The sequence below is a fragment of the Schistocerca cancellata genome, chromosome 5 (assembly GCF_023864275.1).
Source record: "Schistocerca cancellata isolate TAMUIC-IGC-003103 chromosome 5, iqSchCanc2.1, whole genome shotgun sequence".
NCBI lineage: Eukaryota > Metazoa > Arthropoda > Insecta > Orthoptera > Acrididae > Schistocerca > Schistocerca cancellata.
In genome coordinates, this window is record NC_064630.1 from 463652162 (window position 1) to 463678617 (window position 26456).

The 26456-nt window shown below is 41.2% G+C and overlaps 1 protein-coding gene across 2 annotated transcripts in view; it reads right to left on the reverse strand.

Moving 5' to 3' along the window:
- The window catches only part of LOC126188173 (DALR anticodon-binding domain-containing protein 3), a 91404-nt gene that overhangs the window by 4066 nt on the left and 60882 nt on the right, over positions 1-26456 (reverse strand). For both annotated transcript variants that reach the window (XM_049929688.1, XM_049929687.1), the window contains exons 4-7: positions 19468-19667; positions 17553-17686; positions 17246-17410; positions 5319-5461 (exon numbers count right to left, since the gene is read on the reverse strand). In XM_049929688.1, coding sequence (XP_049785645.1) covers positions 5342-5461; positions 17246-17410; positions 17553-17686; positions 19468-19667 — 619 coding nt within the window. In that variant the 3' untranslated portion in view covers positions 5319-5341. The remainder of the gene's footprint in view (positions 1-5318; positions 5462-17245; positions 17411-17552; positions 17687-19467; positions 19668-26456) is intronic.

A 26456-nucleotide genomic window follows, 5' to 3' on the forward strand; every position in this document is an offset into this window, starting at 1 on the left:
CGGAGGTAAAATTGTCCCCCATTCGGATCTCCGGGCAGGGACTACTCAGGAGGACGTTGTTATCAAGAGAAAGAAAACTGGCGTTCTACGGATTGGAGTATGGAATGTCAGATCCCTTAATCGGGCAGGTAGGTTAGAAAATTTCAAAAGGGAAATGGATAGGTTAAAGTTAGATATAGTGGGAATTAGTGAAGTTCGGTGAATACAGGGTTATAAATACAAAATCAAATAGGGGTAATGCAGGAGTAGGTTTAATAACGAATAAAAAAAATAGGAGTGCTGCTGGTAAGCTACAACAAACAGCACAGTGTATGTATTATAGTGGCCAAGACAGACACGGAGCCCATGCGCACTACAGTAGTACAAGTTTATATGCCAACTAGCTCTCCAGATGACGAAGAAATTGAAGGAATGTATGATGAGATAAAAGAAATTATTCAGGTAGTGAAGGGAGATGAAAATTTAACAGTCATGGGTGACTGGAATTCGACAGTAGGAAAAGGGAAAGAAGGAAACATAGTAGGGGAATATGGATTGGCGCTAAGAAATGAAAGAGGAAGCCGTTTGGTAGAATTTTGCACAGAGCATAACTTAATCATAGCTAACACTTGGTTCAAGAATCATAAAAGAAGGTTGTATACATGGAAGAATCCTGGAGATACTAAAAGGTGTCAGATAGATTATATAATGGTAAGACAGAGATTCAGGAACCAGGTTTTAAATTGTAGGACATTTCCAGGGGCAGATGTGGACTCTGACCACAATCTATTGGTTATGAACTGTAGATTAAAACTGAAGAAATTGCAAAAAGGTGGGAATTTAAGGAGATGGGACCTGGATAAACTGAAAGAACCAGAGGTTGTACAGAGTTTCAGGGAGAGCATAAGCGAACAATTGAAGGAATGGGGGAAAGAAATACAGTAGAAGACGAATGGGTAGCTCTGAGGGATGAAGTAGTGAAGGCAGCAGAGGATCAAGTAGGTAAAAAGATGAGGGCTAGTAGAGACCCTTGGGTAACAGAAGAAATATTGAATTTAATTGATGAAAAGAGAAAATATAAAAATGCAGTAAATGAAGCAGGCGAAAAGGGATACAAACATCTCAAAAATGAGATCGACAGGAAGTGCAAAATGACTAAGCAGGGATGGTTAGAGGACAAATGTAAGGAAGGAGAGGCTTATCTCACTAGGGGTAAGATAGATACTGCCTACAGGAAAATTAAAGAGACCTTTGGAGAAAAGAGAGCCACTTGTATGAATATCAAGAGCTGAGATGGAAACCCAGTTCTAAGCAAAGAGGGGAAAGCAGAAAGGTGGAAGGAGTATATAGAGGGTCTATACAAGGGCGATGAACTTGAGGACAATATTATGGAAATGGAAGAGGATGTAGATGAAGATGAAATGGGAGATATGATACTGCGTGAAGAGTTTGATACAGCACTGAAAGACCTGAGTCGAAACAGGGCCTCGGGAGTAGACAACATTCCATTAGAACTACTGACGGCCTTAGGAGAGCCAGTCCTGACAAAACTCTACCATCTGGTGAGCAAGATGTACGATACAGGCGAAATACCCTCAGACTTCAAGACGAATATAATAATTCCAATCCCAAAGAAAGCAGGTATTGACAGATGTGAAAATTATCAAACTATAAGTCACGGCTGCAAAATACTAACGCGAATTCTGTACAGACGAATGGAAAAACTGGTAGAAGCCGACCTCGGGGAAGATCAGTTTGGATTCCGTAGAAATATGGGAACCGAGGCAATACTGACCCTACAACTAATCTTAGAAGCTAGATTAAGAAAAGGCAAACCTACGTTTCTAGCATTTGTAGACTTAGAGAAAGCTTTTGATAATGTTGACTAGAATAATCTCTTTCAAATTCTGAAGGTGGCAGGGGTAAAATACAGGGAGCGAAAGGCTATTTACAATTTGTACAGAAACCAGATGGCAGTTATAAGAGTCGAGGGGCATGAAAGGGAAGCAGTGGTTGGGAAGGGAGCAAGACAGGGTTGTAGCCTATCCCCGATGTTATTCAATCTGTATATTGAGCAAGCAGTAAAGGAAACAAAAGAAAAATTTGGCGTAGGTATTAAAATCCAGGGAGAAGAAATAAAAACTTTGAGGTTTGCCGATGACATTGTAATTCTGTCAGAGACAGCAAAGGACTTGGAAGATCAGTTGAACGGAATGGACAGTGTCTTGAAAGGAGGATATAAGATGAACATCAACAAAAGTAAAACAAGGATAATGGAATGTAGTCGAATTAAGTCGGGTGATGCTGAGGGAATTAGATTAGGAAATGAGACACTTAAAGTAGTAAAGGAGTTTTGCTATTTGGGGAGCAAAATAACTGATGATGGTCGAAGTAGAGAGGATATAAAATGTAGACTGGGAATAGCAAGGAAAGCGTTTCTGAAGAAGAGAAATTTGTTAACATCGAGTATAGATTTAAGTGTCAGGAAGTCGTTTCTGAAAGTATTTGCATGGAGTGTAGCCATGTATGGAAGTGAAACATGGACAATAAATAGTTTGGACAAGAAGAGAATAGAAGCTTTCGAAATGTGGTGCTACAGAAGAATGTTGAAGATTAGGTGGGTAGATCAGGTAACTAATGAGGAGGTATTGAATAGGATTGGGGAGAAGAGAAGTTTGTGGCCCAACTTGACTAGGAGAAGGGATCGGTTGGTAGGACATGTCCTGAGGCATCAAGGGATCACAAATTTAGCATTGGAGGGCAGCGTGGAGGGTAAAAATCATAGAGGGAGACCAAGAGATGAATACACTAAGCAGGTTCAGAAGGATGTAGGTTGCAGTAGGTACTGGGAGATGAAGGAGCTTGCACAGGATAGATTAGCAGGGAGAGCTGCATCAAACCAGTCTCAGGACTGAAGACCACAACAACAACGGTAACAACAATGACTATAATATCAATGAGTCACTGTTGGAATCGTCCAGCTCATACAAATACCTGGTTCTAGGGATATGAAATGGAATGATCACATAGGTTCAGTCATGGGCAAAGCATGTGGTAGACTTTGGTTTATTGGTACAATGCTGGGGAAGTGCAATAAGTCTACAAAGGAGATTGCTAACAAATCACTCAGGTGGAGCATTCTAGAATATTGCTGAAGTGTGTGGGACCTGTACCAGATAAGACTAACAGGGAATATTGAACATTTACAGAAAGGCAGCACAAATAGTCACAGGTTTGTTTAATCCATGGGAGAGAGTCACAGAGACACCATAGGAACTGAACTGGCACACACTTCAAGACAAACGTAAACTATCCAGAGAAAGTCTTAACAAATTTTCAAGAATCAGTTTGAATTATACTCTAGGGATATACTACAACCCCCTATGTATCATGCACATTAGAATAATTACTGCATGTACAGAGGCATTGAAACAATCATTCTTCCTGTGTTCCACACGTGAATGGAACAGGAAGTAACTCTAGTAACTGGTATAATGGGACGTACCCTCTGCCATGCACTTCATGGTGGTTTGCAGAGCACAGATATAGATGTAGATGTAGAAGAGGCTCTACTGATGTACTGATTACACATTTCAACTGTGCAAATTGGGGATTCCTGCTTTCTGTCATGGATAGTCGATATACAGCAAAGACATTCCTTTGCATTCCTATTACAAGAAAACAGTGAAACACTATGTGAAAAGTTCTTACAAAATGCCAAGTACAACTAGATGTTACATTCCTTCATAAAAATGACTCACTCTGTTCAGCACGTAATTGATGACATAGACACACTCCAGGTTTCAGTTGTTGTAAGAAATTTGCCAAATCCAATAGCAGGAAGGAAGTGGGATTTTCCTTTTTAAGATGAGATGTCAGGGTTCAGAGTACAGTGACTACATTTTTTGTGTGTGTTTCTTTGGGATTCCATAAATCAAATTTGTAATCACTTTTTTTACCCTTAAACTTTCTCTTTATCTTACTCTGAAATCAGTATTCATATTTAATTATCATGCCAAATTTATTTTTAATTATTCACAAAATTTGACAACAATTAAACTCACCCTAGTCTCAAACAATCTGTAACTATCAAATAACAGATAATTGGTTAAACTCACCCCCTGGTGAGGTGAAGTTAACTAACAGTTCTTTTTAAAATTATGTGATCTGTTAGAACAAAAAGTAAAGATCAAATATTTTACGCATGCTCTGTAAGAAAGACCAATATACTAGTTTTAATGGTTTCAGAAATATTTATTTTCAAAGTCCAAATTCACTCCATTTGCTGGTAATGGAGTCTCAGGTTTCAAATCTGTAAGATGCACACTTACAATAAGGGAACGAATGCAGAAGGAGACTGGTGCAGTGGAGTACAGGGAACATATCAGCCATAGTAACATTTTTAAATAACCAAGGCATGAAAAAATAACAAACAAGAAAATCAAATAGCTAATATCAGTTTATAATGCTCTGAAGGCCACCTGCTGACCTAACAGCTATTTTAATCATCATTTCATCAGTGAATACTGGAAGTGGCACTGTGTTGTGAACACCAATTAACAGTTACACAAATGTTTACAAGCATAGAAAGTATAGAGATGCACTGAAGTCTAATGTACCACAAATCCCATATCAAATTTTGCCCCTCTTGAAAGTTCCACATTGCATTAATAATGCATAATTGAAATAAAAAATTAATCTACAAAATCATTATTGATTTGGATGAGAATGAACCTCTCAAATTGTGAAGAGAAGTAACTTGTGTGTGTGTGTGTGTGTGTGTGTGTGTGTGTGTGTGTTGGGGGGGGGGGGGGGGCAGATAAAGTGCCAGGAATGGTGTGATATGGTATGGTATGGTCCTCTAGTCCTGAAGATTTTAAGTATACTCAGCAGAATTACAAGTAACGGAAAAGGTGGTGATAATGGAGTGTACCTTGAGTTACTACCCTCTTCCCTGCAATGGTCACACAATTTCTACGTCAACAACACCAGTATAGTCACTGACCAATGGCGAAGATTTAAAATGTGATATACTTGTTTACACAAGATAACATTCTGTGATATACAGATACAGTGAATCACATGCTAAGCTTCTCACAAAGATATCTACGTTTGCAACCAAGGCAATGGAGAGTTACTTACTTGAGGCAAGTGAATCAGCACAGTTTTTTTTTTTTTTTTAAATTTGTGAGATGGAAGCAATGAGTAATGAGCAGACAAACATTTTTGATCATTTAACTGGACTAAAATGCTTACACACACACACACACACACACACACACACACACACACACACAAAATCATGTATTAGTTGGAAATATAAAATTCAAGATTGTTACCTTTCACAAGACACTTGACCATGCTACATTTGATTTACTGTGTCTATACCCATCAGGTGGAGGGAGCTTTGGAGAGTTATCTGAAGTGCCTTGAGTAAATAAATACGAGCACACATGGTAGGGAATAGATGCTGCCTTGGTTCCTGGAGGAAAAAGAATTCAAATGCATTACTGAAAGAAATTTTATACTTCAGTTAGAAGCAAAATGGGAAAAACAAAACTATAGATAATACGTCAGCATGCAACACACAAAACTATAGCTAATATGTCAGCATGCAACACACAAAAGTGCTAAAATGAAAATTGAAACAAAGTATTACTAGTGCAGTAATAACAGGACCCTATTTCAAAAATACATAGCTTTATGAAGGGCAGGAGTATGGTACTGGCAATGGAATACATAATGGACGCGACAGAAGACACAGACACCAAAGAGAAAAGTACTATACAGTGTTCGTAGATCTCAAGAAAGAAATTGACTCAGTAAATAGAGAAAACCTAAAGGAGGAACTGAAAGACCAGAGAGGGAGACCTGCAAGTGAAAGCATGAAAGTGATGCCTCCAACAAAATCTAATCCAAAGAAATAACAATGTTGTGGACACGCCGAGTCGCATATAGGCACAACAAAAAGATTATCCAAAAATGAGCTTTCAGCCAACACACACACACACACACACACACACACACACACACACACACACACAGAGGCATGCGTGCACAAACGCACCTCATACACCCATAACCACAGTCTCTGGCTGCTGAGTTTACACTATGGCTGAGTTCACACTGTGGCCTCCACAGCCGGAGACTGTGGTCATGTAAATGTATGTGTATATATATATATGAATATAATAGAGGGAAACATTCCACGTGGGAAAAATATATTTAAAAAGAAAGATGATGAGACTTACCCAACAAAAGCGCTGGCAGGTCGACAGACACACAAATAAACACAAACAAACACACAAAACTCTAGCTTTCGCAACCAATGGTTGCCTCGTCAGGAAAGAGGGAAGGAGAAGGAAAGACAAAAGGATTGGGTTATAAGGGAGAGGGTAAGGAGTCATTCCAATCCCGGGAGCGGAAAGACTTACCTTAGGGGAAACCTGTCCTTTTTTCCCCCTAAGGTAAGTCTTTCCGCTCCCGGGATTGGAATGACTCCTTACCCTCTCCCTTATAACCCAATCCTTTTGTCTTTCCTTCTCCTTCCCTCTTTCCTGACGAGGCAACCATTGGTTGCGAAAGCTAGAGTTTTGTGTGTTTGTTTGTGTTTATTTGTGTGTCTGTCGACCTGCCAGCGCTTTTGTTGGGTAAGTCTCATCATCTTTCTTTTTAAATATATGTATATATATATATATATATTTAAAAACAAAGATGATGTGACTTACCAAATGAAAGTGCTGGCAGGTCGACAGACAAACGAACACAAACATACACACAAAATTCAAGCTTTCGCAACAAACTGTTGCCTCATCAGGAAAGAGGGAAGGAGAGGGAAAGACGAAAGGATGTGGGTTTTAAGGGAGAGGGAAAGGAGTCATTCCAGTCCCGGGAGTGGAAAGACTTACCTTAGGGGGAAAAAGGGACGGGTATACACTCGCACACACATACATATCCATCCACACATATACAGACACAAGCAGACATATATATATATATATATATATATATATATATATATATATATATATATATATATATATATTAAAAAACAAAGATGCTGTGACTTACCAAATGAGAAAGCGCTTGCTTCATCAGGTAAGAGGGAAGGAGAGGGAAAGATGAAAGGATGTGGGTTTTAAGGGAGAGGGTAAGGAGTCATTCCAGTCCTGGGAGCGGAAAGACTTACCTTAGGGGGAAAAAAGACACACACACACACACACACACACACACACACACACACACACACACACATCCATCCACACATATACAGACACAGGCAGACATTTGTAAAGGCAAAGAGGTTGGGCAGAGATGTCAATTGAGGCGGAAGTTCAGAGGCAAAGATGTTGTTGAATGACAAGTGATGTACGAGGGGCGGCAACTTGAAATTAGCTCAGGTTGAGGCCTGGTGGGTAACGGGAAGAGAGGATATATTGAAGGGCAGGTTCTCATCTCCGGGGTTCTGATAGGTTGGTGTCAGTGGGAAGTATCCAGATAACCCGGACGGTGTAACACTGTGCCAAGATGTGCTGGCCGTGCACCAAGGCATGTTAAGCCACAGGGTGATCCTCATTACCAACAAACACTGTCTGCCTGTGTCCGTTCATGCGAATGGACAGTTTGTTGCTGGTCATTCCCACATAGAAAGCGTCACAGTGTAGGCAGGTCAGTTGGTAAATCACGTGGGTGCTTTCACACGTGGCTCTGCCTTTGATCGTGTACACCTTCCGGGTTACAGGACTGGAGAGGTGGTGGTGGGAGGGTGCATGGGACAGGCTTTACACCGGGGGCGGTTACAAGGGTAGGAGCCAGAGGGTAGGGAAGGTGGTTTGGGGATTTCATGGGGATGAACCAAGAGGTTCGAGAACAGACGAGAGGTCATCAAGACACGGAAGAAAAAAAGCAGGCCCAAGATGGAAACCTGAGGAACACCACATGTAATTAATTCCCAGTCAAATGAAGACTGATTGCTAACACTACAGGTGTTTTGCAATGACACCCTTTGTTTCCTGTTAGGTAAGACTTGAATCATTTTGTAGCACTGCCAGAAATACCATAATATTTTAATTTACTGAAAAGAATGCTATGATTCACACAGGCAAAGGCTTTTGACAGGTCACAGAAAATGCTAGTAGCCTCTAATCTGTTATCTAAAGAATTAAGTACATTCCAATTCTAACAAATTTCAAAACCTATTTTGCACTACCCTGTATGTACATCATGGTTCCTTTTAAACTGCAGTGGATTATTGCAACAGACTTCAAGATGGAATAAATTTACTATGAAGTAGTAATCAAAATGCCCAGTTCCATAAACAAATGTCTACAAGATAATCATGGGTGAGCACCACATATTATTCTTACAGCCTTTTTCGAGCAATAATGACTTTTTTCTCTTAAAGATTTGTTACCCGACAACATTACTCAATGAGAATATGCAAAATATATCAGCTTATTGTTTAGTTTCTCCCCAAGATTCACAATGATTTGAAGTGCAAATGTGGCTGAACTAAGTTGGTCCAACTATTCCAAAAACAGCTTTTTCCAGTTTAAATTTTCCAGTAGTATCGACAGCCGAAATTTTTTAAGTTTCCACCCTAGTTATTACCTCTTGACCATATGCTACACTTATCATTGGTGTAGTAGCTCTAGATGTGCCGAATGTTATGTCTTTTCGAAATTGAGAATGAGACCATTCAGGGCAAACCAGTGAAAAATACTTTTAAGAACATTATTTACCATTTATCCTCTTGCTATATGTATTTTGGATGATTACAGTATTTGTGTCATCAACAACAACAAGAACTACTTCTGCTTGTATATTAAACAGAAGGTCATTCACACATACAAGAAACAACAGTGGACCTAATATAGAGTCTTGTGGAACCACGTAAATGATTTCTCCCCAGTCAGAAGAATCCCTTCTGCTTGCAATGGCTGAATTACTAAGTACAATGGTTGGTTGATTGGTTTAAAAGAGGGGGGGGGGGGGAGGCATCAAACTGCTAGATCATCAGTCACTTGTTCCGAATAAAACAATGCCACAAGGGTGAGAATAAAACAAGCGAGACTGACAACACAAGACGGAGAGAAACAAACAAAACCACAAGGACGACAGAAGGGTAACCAACACTACTATGGGTAAAAAAGGAAAAGAAAACCACAGAGAGAAGCAAGAAACAGGTAGAAGGGGTAAAAACAAGACAGCAGATGACCGTGGCTGGCCGACCACGAGAATAAAAAGGAAAAGCCAGCCAGTCTGTGAAACATTAAAACATCCACCCTAAAAGCACTAGAGTGGAGAACACGAAGGGACAAAGGACATGCGCTAAAACTTATATAGAACAATAAAACCCAGTGTCATGTATAAAATGTAAAACTAAATTAGCTGATGAAGTGTTGTCAGCTAAAATTAATGGCAACAAGTCCATCGCAGGGCAGCCAAAGAAGGGCAGCTCACTAAGATATGGGCCACTGTCAGCCAGGCAGCACACCGACAGTGACGTGGGTCATCATGGTGCAGAAGGTAGCCGTGTGTCACCGAAGTGTGGCCAACGCAGAGCCGACAGAGAACCACAGAGTCCCTGCGAGAGGCCCACAAAGAGGACTGCCAGACATTCATAGTCTCCATAATGGCACAAAGTTTGTTGTGCGTACTGAGACTATGTCATTCTGTCTCCCAAAGCTGAAAAACCTGGCAGCGTAAAAATGAATGCAGGTCAGTTATTGGAATGCAGCTCTCCATAAACATTTTCCATGTAGCCTGTTTGGCCAGCCTATCAGTAAGTTCCATGCCTGGGATTCCAATGTGTCCTGGGGACCACACAAACACCACTGAACAACCAGACCATTCCAAGGCACAGATGGACTCCTGGGTGGTCACTACCAAAGGATGAAGAGGGTAGCATTGATTGATAGCTTATAGACTGCTCAAGGAGTCAGTACACAGTAGAAATGACTCCCCAGGGCATGAATGGATGTGCTCAAGAGCATAAGATATAGCCATCAGCTCTGCAGTGAAAACATTGCAGCCATCAGGCAAGGAATGCTGTTCAATATGTTCTCCATGGTCATACGCGAAGCCAAAGTGACCATCAGTGATCGGGCTGTCGGTGTAAACCACTTCACGGCCTTGGTACATGTCAAGAATCAAGAGAAAGTGACAGCGGAGAGCTGCAGGGTGAACTGAGTCCTTTGGGCCATGTGAAAGGTCCAGGCAAAGCTGCGGCGTAGGTGTACACCATGGAGGTGCACGTGAATGGACCTGTAGGATAGGTGGTGAAGGTAAGGACTCCAGTTCAGATAGAAGGGATTGGACATGAACTGCAATTGGAAGCCCTGACCTGGGATGCCGATGTAGGAGATGAACTGCCACGGGTGGGAAAAGAAGACGGTAGTTTGGATATGCAGGAGAACTACGAATGTGTGTGACGTAACTGACGAGCAATTGCGTATGCCTGACCTGCAATGGAGGGACTCCAGCCTCCACCAGGATGCTGATCACCACACTTGTCCTAAACGGTCCTGTCGCTAGTTGAATGCCACAGTCGTGCATTGGGTCGAGTAAATGCAATGCTGAGGGTGCCGCTGAACCATAAACCAGACTCCCATAGTGAAGGCGGAATTGAACAAGGGCTCTGTAGAGCAGCGGCGTCGTAGAGTGATCTGCACACCAGTTAGTGTTGCTCAGGCAGCAGAGGGCACTGACTGCCAGCACTTCCACTTAAGCTGATGAAGGTGAGAAAGCCAAGTCAACAGTGTCGAAAACCAGTCCCAAAAATCAATATGTCTTGACTACAGTGAGGGAATCATCAGTAAGGTAAAGTTCTGGTTCTGGATGAACGGTACAACACTGACAGAAGTGCATAGCACATAACTTTGTGGCCAAAAACTGGAAGCCGTAAGCTAGAGCCCATGACTGCACCTTGTGGATGGCTCCCTGTAGGCAGCACTCAGCAACACCAGTACTGGTGGAGTAGTACAAGATGCAGAATTCACCTGCATACAGAGAGGGTGAGATGGATGTTCCTACAGCTGCTGCTAGATTGCATCTAAAAGTAGAGATACATTCAATATAGAGCCCTGTGGGACTCCATTTTCCTAGATATGGGGGGAGGGGGGGAAGGGGGGAGGGGCAGGGGGAACTATGGGAGGCACCAACTTTGACACTGAAAGTACGCAGTGATACAAAATTTTGGATATAAATTAGGAGCAGGCCCCCTGAGATGCCCCTCATATAATGTGGCAAGAATATGATGTCACCAGGTAGGGTCGTACGCTTTTGGTAAATAAAAAAAGACAGCAATAAGGTGTTTGCATATGGAAAAGGCTGTTCGGGTGTCACACTCGAGGGACACAAGATTATCAGTGGTAGAGAGACCCAGGCGGAAACCCCCTCGCATGGAGCCAGTAGGTCACGAGACTCCAGGACCTAACCCAACTGCCGACACACCATATGTTCCAGTAGCTTAAAAAGAATGTTGGTGAGGCTGATGAGCCGATAGCTATCCACATCAAGCGGGTGTTTGCCAGGTTTGAGCACAGGTATGATGGCGCTTTTCTGCCAGTGCGATGCCATCGCACCAGATCCAGTTGAATATCATGAGGAGATGTCGCTTGTAGTCAGACGAGAGATGTTTAATCATCTGACTGGATCCAATGTGGCCCAGGAGCTGTGTCGCGGCAATGTGCAAGGGCAATGAGGAGCTGCCACTCTGTAAATGGGGTGTTATAGGGTTCACTATGGCATGTAGTGAATGAAAGGGCTTTCCCTTCCATCCGCTGTTTGAGAGTGCAAAAGGACGAGGGAATAATTCTCTGATGCAGAGGTGCGAGCATAGTGCTCAGCAAAGTATTTGACAATCGCATTTGCGTTGGCAGATAACACGCCATTTATGTTAACACCGGGAATGCCTGTTGGGGTCTGGTATCCAAAAAATCATTTGTTCTTAGCCCAGACTTGGGAAGGTGACGCCTGGCACCTAATGGTTGCGAAGTATCTCTCCCAACACTCCTATTTCTGTCTTTTGATAAGCTGGTGAATGCAGGCACAGAACCGTTTAAAGGCAATGAGGTGCTCCAGGGAAGGGTACTGCTTACACCGCTGTAGAGCTCGTCGACGCTCCTCCATTGCCTCAGTGATGTCCGGCAACCACCAAGGGATTGTCTTCTGCCGGGGGCACCCTAAAGAACGAGGGATCGCATTTTCTGCCACAGAAACGATCATTGTAGTTACCTGCCCTACCACCATATCGATGTTACCATGTTCGGGAGATTCAACAGTGACAGCAAAGGTGAAAGCAGCCCAGACTGCTTTGTTTAAAGCCCATCTGGGCAGGCATCCATGGGCCTGACACTGGGGCAGTGAGAGAAAGATGGGGAAGTGGTCACTACCAAACCGGTCATCATGTGCTCCCTTAGTAACATTGACACTTTCTGCCGAAACACAATCACCCTCACTTGCAGCTGGCGAGACCAAAGCAACGCCGCCTTCACTAACATCGATGCTTTTCGCCGACTCACAAATGCTTGTTACTACAACACCTTCCTTACTGCAATTGCTACTATTTGCTAATACCTCTTCAGAACTCTCCACACGATTTGCTTTCACAAACTTCATCTCCTGTTTAACTTCTTTTTGAACCACTGAATCTTTCCATTCGTCACCATTCACACACTCATTCATTACACATTCACAACTTATATCACTCCCTGCAAATTTATTCCCATTACTTTTACTTAAACCTCTCACAAATCTATGCTTCCACCATTTGTCCCTGCTTTTATTGACAGAGCCACCAGTATAGCTCTCCTCTTTAAAATACTCTATGTTACATATTTGTTGCCTTTCTCCAAATATATCAATATTTCTGCCATTACCATTATCTCCAGTCCTTTTCATCGCCTGTTCAGATCGCTATACCCGGACCTGAGATGTGGCGAACATCAGTTTCCCAACCGGTTGTTACACGATTGCACTTTGCGTGAATTTCCCCCATCAAATCTGTGTTTTTCACTTAGGTCCCATTCATTGAAGTTATCACTCCCGTTCGTTCTCCGACCATTCTGTTCATTCCAGTTACTATCTCCCTGAGAATTCCTTTGATTTCTCACAAGATTATTATTTGGCGATGATTTTCTGTATTCCCATTTTGATAACTACCGCCCGGTTTGCTCTGAGGTTTGAACTTCAAAGCCCTCTCTAATGTTTCTACAAATTCTAGAAATTCGTCCACAGAATCACATGGACAAGATCCCACTGCATATCTTCAGGTAATCGTCTTTTTAACGTGGTGATTTCTGTTAAAACCCTCAACGGATGTTTCACAAGCATACGCTTGCCAAGTTCGCACTTGCAAAAATCTTTCATCGTCCCATTACCATACCTGTAACTCAGCCCATTTAAAAATTCATTTTGGATCTGCATTTGCTTTGCCTCACTCCAAAATTTATTCAAAAAACACTTTTCGAACTCTTCGTATGATTCACACGAACTACATTTAACATTTGCCCAAGACTGGGGATCTCCCTCCAAATGCTGTTTCACGTACTTTATTTTCGCTTCGTCCGACATGCCGTGAACAAAAGCGTCCCAACACGCAGCCAAGAAATTTACCGAGTGATATTCTTCCGTCATCTGTGTAACATTTCACAGATCCGGTATTTGCCCATGGGATATTTATAACTGCTGTGGCCTTTTGGGAGGCTAACGAATTTAAATCACTTTTTATGTGTTGCATTTGTTTTTTAATTTCATTTTCAGTAGTGATATTGGACTCTATTTCATCTTTAATGTTGCCCAATTCTTTCTCCCCCTCACCTACACGATTGGCAATGTCACTAAATGCTAAATTTACATCACTCTTATGAGCATCTTGCACTTTTATACAGTCACTTACCTTGTCCCCTAGTTGCGTCTTACTATTACAACTTCTTCTGTAATTTTCCCCTTTTCAACTCTAACACATTTTAATTTATCATCAATTGCTTTTTCAAGGTTACCCATAATTTTTTCAACTTCCTCTTTCACTGTGGAACCTATTTCAGTTCGCATTGTACCCATATCAGTCCGAATTGTATCTATAAATGTTTGCAATGTGCCCATATCTGTTCGCACTGCACTGTTATTATTTGCCATTCCCTGGATCATTTGCATTGCTGAGACATCATATCTCCCTCACATTCATTCCCCTTGCCTGAATTCCTACTACTTACACCTTCGTGCTCTAATTTTGGACTAACCGGTTCACTTTTGTTCCCATAATTACACATACTAGGTGACTGTTTTGTATTCGCGAGATCTATATGTAGAGCTTGAATTTCAGATTCAAACACTCTCTCAATATTTGCACAGGCACTTATCTGATCTGAGATGGTTCCCTCTGCCATGGTGATGCCATTGGTTGTTGTGGAAGTCGACATTGAAGACTGTCCTGGAGTACTCTAAGACACTGCCGTCAATTTGCTGCTGATCTGCGTCCGCTGCTGGAGAAATTGCCTGATGTAGTTGTAGCTGCTGCCGATTACCGTGTGTTCCAACCGTCTCCGATACTGATGTCTGTTGAGCGCGCTAACTGCTACTGATCCCTGCACTCAACTTATTTAGAGTCTGAACCCCCACGCAAATTGCCTTTAATGTGATAGATTAGGACCTCTATTGATAGCGTGTGTTAATTGTGAAAATTACTGCGTAATTTCACCATCTCATTGTCCAGGAGATGGGATACATAGTTGCCGCATTATAGGCCAAATACTGCTGAGTCTACGTATATGATAAGAATACACACATGAATCGAATGGTCGGAGGTTTCTATCACTCGGCAATTGCGAATTATGAAAGTAACATATAAATTTATGAATGAAAGACTGCAATTAAATAAAATCTGCATGTACTGTCATAACGACTTTAAATGATGAGTACGATAGTAGAAGTACTTTTAAGAATTCGGTATATTTCTGCAAAACACTTATTGGTGTCGATAGTCCAGCAATTAAATAAATTATAAGTTGAATAACAGGGAAACAACAGATTCCTACTTCATGTAATTAGTTATAAACAACAACACAGCTCATGAGATATTCACTTCCAAACGCACACTACGTCTTCACTGTAGAAGCCATGGAAATCTCACAAGTCGGCACTCCAAAGTATTTCTATCTGTCGCGACCACGCGCAACCCGCTCCACACTCTCTAGTCCCTCTCCTGCGACTTGGCATCCGTCGCCGTACTGTCAATGTCCTGGGTGACTCTCCAGCACTTCCCGTGTCATGTCTCCTTCATTAACATAGCATCACCATGAAATTCCCAGCCACGCAGCTGGACCCCTCTTGCTGCATCCAGCGTATGGCACCACGTGGTCAGCCTGCCGAGCGGATCGCACCTGCCAAGCGGCCCATGCGGCTACTGCTTCCTCCGAACTTAGAATATTTCCAGGGCGCAATGACTTGCCTGTTACCTCACAACCTTGACCTTTTCAGGCAATGAATCAGCCTCAAAGACAAAGATGAAGGAACCGGTAGCAACCCTGTTGTCTTTGGGTCCCCTGTAAATGCGCCGGATGAAATGAACACCCCGTCACTCTAAATTGGCGTGGAGCTTGTTGTCAGACTGCAAGAGGAGATCGCAATGGAAAATGATCCCCTGGATCATGGTGAGGCTTTTATGGGGGAGTGCCGAAAACAGGAGCATCACCCAGGTTGTCACAGGTGAGTAATGCTCGGGACTGGGCTGGGGATGCTGTATGAATCAAGACTGCGCCGTTACACATCTTGGACAGCGTTGTCACTTCTCCAATCTTACCCTCAACGTGTTCAACAAAAATTGAGGCTTCGTAGGTAGAAAGGAGTCCAAATCAGTTCTGCTACAGACTAAAAACCAAGGTGCAAATGGCTCTCTCCGTCCTGTAGCCCTACATTCCTCCCATGGTGTAGCAAGCGAGGGACACAATTTAGTGTCATACCTGTTGGCATTGTATTCACTCTTGCCCTTCTTAGAGACTGCTGGTGCCGTATGGTCACCAGCAAGAGATGACTTAGTCCACTTCATTGTGGGTCATCTGCCCTGATGCCACCCACTCTGATCAGGGGCTCTCCCCACAGGTGCCACCCAGCCACAGCAAAGGCCAACTGGCATTATGGCCTTTATCGGGGGGAGACCTGATGCCCCAGGAAAATAGGCATCTACTCCTTGTCATACATGGGGAGTTTACAGCTCAGGCATCAGCAGTGCGATCCCTGTGTTGTCAAGGGGCTACCACCAAATTGGTACATGACGGCCCTACCACAATGGACTGGCTACCATGCTGGATATTGGGTGCAGAGAAATCCAATATTGTCATGGGGGCAAAAGAGGACAGGAGACAACAGAAGAAGATGACATACCCCAAAAGTGTCCTCGCCCAAGTAATTGAATCACAGGTGGAGATGCAAAGTCATAATAAGAGATTCAGGAGATCGAATCTAAGGGCACTATGGATAACTCATGCTCCACATCAGGTGTCCTTCCCCATATGACCCGCACTTCTGTAGAATTTTGAAAGTCGCAGGCCAAACCATAAAATGGGACCTGAACTCACAGGGCTGAAAAGTGTGAGACTCTCTTTTAGGCACATCTTCGGACAGGCAGGAATACCTCGGGCCTATTCTAATCCTCGGACCCACAGGGGGCAAGTAATGTTCTGTGTTATTTTAGTTAGGTATAACATTGTTGATTGGTTGGCTATACCAACAATTTCATAAAAACTCAGTTTATCTAGGAGAAAATTGTGATTCATACAGTCAATGCCTTAGACAGGATACAGAAAGTACCAACAAGTGCTATTTTGTTATTTAATCCTTTTAATATCTGGTGAGTGGATGTGTAAATGGCATTCTTGGTTAGGCAATACTTCTGAAATCCAAACTGATTTACTGAGTATATTATTGTGGCACACTCATGATAGTATTTTAGAACATACCACCTTCTCAAAAATTTTCAAAAATGATGTTGGTACTGCACACCTATGCAAATTTACTTTCCATGAAATGTTGATGCGAAAGATAAAATAAATATTTCTCTTGTTCTTAAAATGTAGCATTCTATCTACTATAAAAACATTTCACATTTTATATGGAGAATCTAAACTTAGTGCTCTTGAATTTGCACTGGGAAAACATTGTTAAATATTAATCTCATACAAAGTATCACCACAGTTCACTGTCTCACAGTAACCAGCATTTAGTTAACACTAAAGTTGTTTTCAACAGAAAAAGAAAAATAACTCACTCTCAGAATTCGAATTCTGCGGTAGTAAACACTGAAGGTCTTGCACATTGCACTGAGAAATATACAAATTATGTGGGGCTTCAGAATGCCTTTCTCAAGACCATTCCCCAAGGAATTCACAATTGATGGATAAACTATAATGAAATGCAAGAGCTGCCACTCCTCCTAAATAAGAAAAGAAACATATGAGTTTCAGCAAATGTACTGACATAAATATCAATCTGGCTCAAAACTATTTTATCCATGTAAGTAAGAGCCTATAATTAAGGAAAAATTGTCGTCCTATGGAATATGCAAAAATACTTACATCACACTTCAGTGACGCGAAGTCAATCTCATCCAAAGTTAGCAAGGTAGGATACAATTTCTTTTCTTCCTTCTCATGGAACTGTTTAAGAATTGATGTTATTCTGGCATAATTGTACAATACAAATGTAGCGCCTATAAAAAAAAAGAGATGTAGCTGGCACAAATTCTTCACCATTAATTTTATTTTGAAACATTACTTAATTCCATTATACTAAATTTGAAAAATTACAATGCTCATGGAAATTTTGTTAATAATTTTCTATTTCTGCTTTAACACAAGTAACACTCTTCAGTGCTACCTTATTAAAAGTGAACTTCACTCTCTAGAATTATTAGTAATTTGGCTTTTAAATAAGAATGGGCTGGGGGTGAGTGGAAAAAACGGAAATACTAGTATGTGCTGTAAACATTATAGATTATCACAAATCATTTCAGCCATGTTCTGACAGCTTTATGTACATTTTCTACTGAATTTTAAAATGTGTCCTTATTATGAGGACCAGACGCAAAATCATCAGATCTATGTAATTCTATCATGATGGCCATTCCAATGTATATAGGATAAAGAACCATGTTTTTGTCTATGAACCTACACCCTTGAAATGTCAGGATCACAATTTTACATTATGCATAACTTATTTCTTGTAATGTTTGATAATGGAGAAAGTCAAGTACTTCTCTCTCTCTCTCTCTCTCTCTCTCTCTCTCTCTCTCTCTCTCTCTCTCACACACACACACACACACACACACACAATGATGAACAACACTTGAGAACAACTGTAAATAGAGGTTTCGAATGAAAACTCCTTTAGACATACATAGTACAAGGAACCAGTATTGTCTACTTAGAATTATATTATTTTTCCTTTTTGCATGTTAACAAGCTATGGTTTTTTCCCTCCTCACCCACAAGACTAGATATGATATGTGGGTAATCTCCATTTTCTTTCATGAAAACTGTCATTCACACCATCTGAACAATGAGAGAAATTTTCATGGGACCTGATGTTGGGAAAGACTGGAACTGTGAGACTAAGTTAGGATGACGGAGTGTACCCATTTGCCAACAGGCGAGGAAGCAATATTAGGCAAAGACATAAATAATAAATTGTTAAAAAAATAAAGTGGTACAAAGGACAATGTCTAAGTGGAACCGAAACTTTAAAAGAAAAGACTTTTTATAAAAAGGTAATGGACATTGAAGGGCTTTGCTATTTGTTAACATAGAATGAAGGAGAAATGTAGGAGAGAGAGAGAGAGAGAGAGAGAGAGAGAGAGAGAGAGAGAGCACCCTGGTTATCACATTCAGTGTATACACACCCTAACTAGGGAGTGGCCCCAAAGTTTCATTTCAATTTTATGACAGAGACTTGTTATTCATAGGAAGTGCTTTTTCTCTGATATGTGAATCGAGCTAACAAAATACATACTCCATCTTGTGTAGTGATTCTCCAACAGAAAGATGTTCCTACTCAATGGTCTGAAGATGACCACACCAGTGGTCAAAACCGGTCACCTTGATAAATAAATTATGATCAGGACTGTTTTTAATAGTAAATAGAGAGAGGAAATTATAGTGTATTGAATAATGTTTATTACGCTGCTCACATGATGGTTAAAAAAATCAATAAGCATAATCCCAATTAGCGCTAGAATCAGTGAAATAAAATTTCATTGGATGTCATCTTCAAATTTTGTACTGGAAGGAGAAGGGGGAGGGGGAGGGGAAGGGGGAGAGAGGGAGAGGGAAAGGAGAGAGAGAGAGAGAGAGAGAGAGAGAGAGAGAGAGAGAGAGAGAGCTGAACAGAAGTCTCGCACTTCACCATTGCTAAAGCCCTGCACCAACTTAAACTAGCCTTGTCCTAAATGTTCCACCTTTGTAGCAATTATTTAGTATGCTGATTCTGACATACCTTTACTGCTACGTTCCCTTGAAACTTTGTAGTCAGATTCCAGAGACAGTGAAACAGTTTGCGATGGTTTTACTTTAAGCAACTCCATCTTGACAGCCGCTTCACCTAGAGAAGCAATCAAACTGTTCCACTTAACATCACCTTCCACAGCAGTGCCATATTTATGCAGTGCTGCAGTTCTCATGTCATTTTCTCGCAATCTGTTAACGAAAAAGGTCTTCAGTATTTATACATACAATCTGTGACAAAATAAAACTAATAAAGAGCCTCTCTATACTGCCTTTATAACTCTATTATACCTACCCAGCATTCTTATCACTGTCAACAGAATGTTGAATATGCTCAGAGTAGTTGTATAATTCCACGTGGGAAAAATATATCTAAAAACAAAGATGATGAGACTTACCAAACAAAAGTGCTGGCAGGTCGATAGACACACAAACAAACACACAAAATTCAAGCTTTCGCAACAAACAGTTGCTTCATCAAGAAAGAGGGAAGGAGAGGGAAAGACAAAAGGATGTGGGTTTTAAGGGAGAGGGTAAGGAGTCATTCCAATCCCGGGAGCGGAAAGACTTACCTTAGGGGGAAAAAAGGACAGGTATACACTCGCACACACACACATATCCATCCGCACATACACAGACACAAGCAGACATTTGTAAAGGCAAAGAGTTTGGGCATAGATGTCAGTCGAGGCAGAAGTAAAGAGGCAAAGATGTTGTTGAAAGACAGGTGAGGTATGAGTGGCGGCAACTTGAAATTAGCGGAGGTTGAGGCCTGGCGGATAACGAGAAGAGAGGATATACTGAAAGGCAAGTTCCCATCTCCAGAGTTCTGACAGGTTGGTGTTAGTGAGAAGTATCCAGATAACCTGGACGGTGTAACAGTGTGCCAAGATGTGCTGGCCGTGCACCACGGCATGTTTAGCCACAGGGTGATCCTCATTACCAACAAACACTGTCTGCTTGTGTCCATTCATGCGAATGGACAGTTTGTTGCTGGTCATTCCCACATAGAAAGCTTCACAGTGTAGGCAGGTCAGTTGGTAAATCACATGGGTGCTTTCACACGTGGCTCTGCCTTTGATCGTGTACACCTTCCAGGTTACAGGACTGGAGTAGGTGGTGGTGGGAGGGAGGGTGCATGGGACAGGTTTTACGCCAGGGGCGGTTACAAGGGTAGGAGCCAGAGGGTAGGGAAGGTGGTTTGGGGATTTCATAGGGATGAACTAAGAGGTTACGAAGGTTAGGTGGGCAGCGGAAAGACACTCTTGATGGAGTGGGGAGGATTTCATGAAGGATGGATCTCATTTCAGGGCAGGATTTGGGGAAGTCGTATCCCTGCTGAAGAGCCACATTCAGAGTCTGATCCAGTCCCGGAAAGTATCCTGTCACAAGTGGGGCACTTTTGGGGTTCTTCTGTGGGAGGTTCTGGGTTTGAAGGGGTGAGGAAGTGGCTCTGGTTATTTGCTTCTGTACCAGGTTGGGAGGGTAGTTGCTGGATGCGAAAGCTGTTTTCAGGTTGTTGGTGTAATGGTTCAGGGATTCCAGACTGGAGCAGATTCGTTCGCCACGAAGACCTAGGCAGTAGGGAAGGGACCATTTGATGTGGAATGGGTGGCAGCTATCATAATGGAGTTTTTTAAGGCGGAGGGTGGCATGCTGTTAAAAAACTATCCAATCTCCTGGTTTCCCACCTCCGGAAAGGCAACTCACTCACCCTTCACAACCTTTCCAGCAAACCTCAACCTCCTCTCATTGCACACAAACCCAGTCTCTCCCATCTACTCAATCTCCCACTTCCAGCTCCACTCCCTCCAAAACCTCAAAATTCCAATCAACACAATCCGGAACCACAACACCCCGATTCAGTAGTTAACCTTTCCTGTCCTTTTTTCCCCCTAAGGTAAGTCTTTCCGCTCCCGGGATTGGAATGACTCCTTACCCTCTCCCTTAAAACCCACATCCTTTCATCTTTCCCTCTCCTTCCCTCTTTCCTGATGAAGCAACTGTTTGTTGCGAAAGCTTGAATTTTGTGTGTATGTTTGTGTGTCTATCGACCTGCCAGTGCTTTTGTTTGGTAAGTCTCTCTTCTTCCAAGAATCATGATGTCAATCCAAACCCTGGAATGTTCATTGCAGTAGATATATAATTCTTCTCTGCCCCCCCCCCCCCCCCCCCCCACCTTCCAGAATTTACATCTTGTACCCAACTTTCGTTCTCTTTCTATTCTGTCCATCATTTATGTTACCTTTTCAAACTCTTTCATAATTACTGCCTCCCTCCAATATAATTATAAAAGTGACAATATGTAACTGATATTTCATGGGATAAATGTTACTCTGAAACATCCAAAATATTCACTTATAAGTACATTACAGGCCACTGCTTTTTGCTTGCAATGGTTTTTTTTCCATTTTCAAAATGTTTTATTTTGATTAAACATTCAATAGTTATACTCAAGGAAATATGACATTGTGTCTCCTTTGTTCTTACATTAGATTTTCTTCTTTTTTTATGGGTCTGAAGATAGCCTATTATGGCCAAAACCATTAATTGTGATAAGAATGTTATATTGCTTGCAATTGTTGTTCCTCTCTCAGGTTAATTTTGACAGATTTTTACTTCGTATCTTTGCCATCCGTCTATTTACTGCTGTGTTTTCATGTTATCTTACTGGCAGGCTATTCCAATGAGATTTTAGATGTTGAGCCCTTCATTAGGAGTTTGCTTTTTACCACAAAGAATAAAATCCTCTGAAACACAGAACTTTCATCTGTTGCAGTCTCTGTACTTGATTTGTCTCTTATGTAACATTGTTGGGTAGTTGGGACCTTTTCTACCTTCGCCATCCCCAAATAGCTCTTTCTGCCAGAAAATCTTTAAGAAACACAGCTTTTTTCCTGTTTTCCCTCTTTATGGCTGAATCTTAGAAGAAAGGAAAATACATGTATTTGTGTGTTTGTTTCATGGAGTCCTCAGTCAATCAGAGTTCATAGCAGAAGCCTTTGGTAATGTATACTTCCAGAAAGTGAAATAAATTACTCAGCGTTGCAAAAAATCAATGAAATGCTTCACTTCAACTCAGCTTTAATTATTGTTACATTTTTTAATTAGTATGAACAACAATTCTTAAACCTCACGTCACATTATAGGGATACTTTGCAGCTTAGGTTTCTTGTAATTATCAGGATATATGTTGGACCCTTGATTCAGTAGTTTGCACTCAATGTCATTGCTTCAATTTTACAGACACTACACTATAAAATCCTGTATAACTATGGGTAACCATTGGTAACAGAAGAAATACTTCAGCTGATTGATGAAAGAAGGAATACAGAAATACAAGACACTGAGGAATGAAATAAACGGGAAGTGCAAGGAAGCCAAGATGAAATGGCTGCTGCATGAAAAATGTGGAGACATCGAAAAATAAATGGTAGTCGGAGGGACTGACTTAGCATATAGGGAAGTCAAAACACCCTTTGGTGAAATTTAAAGCAAGCGTGGTAACATCAAGAGTGCAACTGGAATTCCATTGTTAAATGCAGAGGAGATAAAGGATAGGTGGGAACAGTACATTGACGGCCTCCGTGAGGGGGCAGATTAGTCTGATGTGATAAGAGTAAGAAACAGGAGTCAATTTAGAAAAGAATCAGGGTATTAGAATCAGATATTGAGAGAGATTTGGAGGACTTAACATCAAATAAGGCAGAAGGGATTGATAACATTCCATCACACAATTTCTAAAATCATTAGGAGAAGTGGCAACAGAACGACTATTCACGTTGGTGTGTAGCTTGTATGAGTCTGGCAATATACCATCTGACTTTCGGAAAAACATCATCCACACAATTCCAAAGACTGCAAGTGTGGACAAGTGCGAGAATTATCGCAGAATCAGCTTATCAGCTCACGCATTCAAGTTGGTGATGAGAATAATAAACAGAAGAACTGAAAAGAAAATTGAGAATGTGTTAGATGACTATCAGTTTGGCTTTAGGAAAGGTAAAGGCACCAGAGAGGTAATTCTGACATTGGAGTTGATAATGGAAGCAAGACTGAAGAAAAATCAACACACATTCATAGGATTTGTTGACCCAAAAAAAAAGCGTTCAACAGTGTAAAATGGTGCAAGATGTTAGAAATTCTGAGAAAATAGGGGTAAGCTATAGGGAGAGACGGGTAATACACAATATGTACAAGAACCAGATGGAACCAGTGGACGACCAAGAACGAAATGCTCGGATTACAAAGGATGTAAAAAAGGGATATAGTCTTTCGCCCCTACTGTTCAATATATACATTGAAGCAACAATGATGGAAATAGAAGAAAGGTTCAGGAGTGGAATTAAAATTCAAGGTGAAAGGGTGTCAATGATACGATTCGCTGATGACATTGCTAACCTCAGTGAACGTGAAGAAGAATTACATGATCTGCTGAATGGAATGGGCAGTCTAATGAGTACAGAATATGGATTGAGAATAAATTGAAGAAAGATGAAAGTAATGAGAAGTAGCAGAATTGAGAACAACGAGTAACTTAACATCAAGATTGAAGGTCACAAATTAGATGAACTTATGGAATTCTGTTACCTAGGTAGCAAAATAACCAATGACGGACAGAGCAAGGAGGACATCAAAAGCAAACCAGCACTGGCAAAAAGGGCATTCTTGGCCAAGAGAAGTCTACTAGTATCAAAGGTAGGTCTTAATTTGAGAAAGAAATTTCTGAGAATATACATTTGGAGCTCAGCATTGTATGTAGTGAAACATGTACTGTGGGAAAACTGCAACAGAAGAGAATTGAAACATTTGAGATGCGGAGCTACAGACAAATATTGAAAATTGGTTGAACTGATAAGGTAAGGAATGAGGAGGTTTTGCACAGAATCAAAGAGGAAAGGAATATGTGGAAAACACTGACGAGGAGACGGGACAGGATGACAGGGCATCTGTTAAGACAGCAGGGACTGACTTCCATGGTACTAGAGGTAGCTGTAGGCACCAAAAACTGTGGTGAAAGACAAAGATTGGAATAAATTCAGCACATAATTGAGGACATAGGATGCAAGTGCCCTACTCTGACATGAAGAGGTTGGCACAGGAGAGAAATTCGCGGCAGGCTGCATCAAACCAACCAGAAGACTGAGGACTCAAAAAACTACTACTACAAATGGTTATTTTAAAGCACATTCACTTTTGCAGTAATTTCACAACATATGAAACATATGCTATCTGCACATGAGCAGATGTTATTTACTGTCACATGTAGTACATATTTTTACTGGTAACCACTTGTATGGACTGTTTCCCCATTAGCCTTTTTCTGGCTTGACTAAAATCTTTTGCAATGGAATCTATGGATAAAAATTCCTCCCTAACTTTCCAGATGACATTCAGATAAAATGTTCAGTTTACAATGAGACCCTCCATCCTCTTCATTGGCAACTTAAATCTGCCTTTCACAGAGCTGACAGTGTTCCCTTTTTTGTCTTTTGTACCCAGAGGGCAGCGTCATGATATCTAAGGGATAGCAAAAGCCGATACCGATATGGCCCTCTCTCCAAACCGTGATTACATTTGCACATACAGTCCAGTGACGTCTTCACTACCTATAAAGGCAGGTGATAAACTGTATGATATGCATCTCTGTGAGCCTTTATTGTCGAAGTGCTTGCTTCCATACATTGCTGAGTGCATAACCAGTGTCTGCTGAAGTCTTTTTTCAGTCTAGTTTCCCACAATGTTCCAGTAGTTCAAAGTGTACAACAACATCCTCGCCCTTGCCACTCAAACATAATCTTATTTTTATCTGTGAGGCTGTGCTTTAACATCACTGTGTTCTCTATGTTTGAGGTTCAGCATGGCAATCAAGAGTTTGTATAGACTAATACAAAGTAACTGCTGCCACCCTCACATGGAATATTAGAAATTCCTTGGACTCTCAGATCGAGGTTATCCAATACAAGTCAGAATATTTCTTAATTTTTCTGTGTGGCTGGAAGGCAGGTCCGATTCCTTGCTCATTTAAGACTTTACATATACCACTCATATTTGCACTGCAGAATGGAAGCTGAGCTATAGGTCAACCCTCCTGACTAGGTCGACAGTATGAAGAAACAGTTTCTGAATCAGAGCTGGTTTAAAATCATGAACTGAGTGGTCAAGCTGACTTTGTTTGCATTCAACTAATACACATAAGAAAGACCACTTGGCATCATTCTACATTCCTGTAAATGTATTGTGTGGGTGTATGCAGCAGCACCAAATTAAAAATGTATTGTCTAAGTAATTGAAGAAGCAGGATGAATGGAGGGGAGGCTTCAAAATCCAATCAAAAGAAATTTACACTGGGATGGAGGGCACTGTCTAAAGCTTGCAATTTTATCAAAATATGAGATGCCACATCAGCCAGAAAATTTTTATTATATATTTCTGCTGTTGTGCTAAGAAGATAATTAGCATTACAAAGGTTTTTGGATGCTCTTTAACATATTAGGGTAGCAAGTAAGAAAAGTTGCCAATGAGTAATTCCCGCACTAATAAAGAAATGAGATACACAAAAAACTGAAATAGCAAAGATTTCAAATACAGCTAAACAGTTGTGTGTTCAAAATGTATTGGCACATTAGTTACAGAGAACATACTATGAATAATACTGTTCTCAATAACTGTAAGAAACATTACACACAGCCTTACATACAGAAATAAATTTCGTATTGTGAAGGGAGCAACACAGTAGGACACCATGACACAAGCTGCCACAAACATTTAACAGAATAGCATAATGCAGATACTTTTTGAGGACATACAATGTCCTGGGTGCGCACACAACAGCTGCACTCATCAGTTCCAATCACGAAGCGGCAAGGAGTTAAATAAAATTAATGTCATAATTCCGAGCACAGTTTGGGTTGCCTACACAATTGCAAACTCATTGGTAATAATTTGATGAACAAATCATAAAACTAATCGATTATTTTC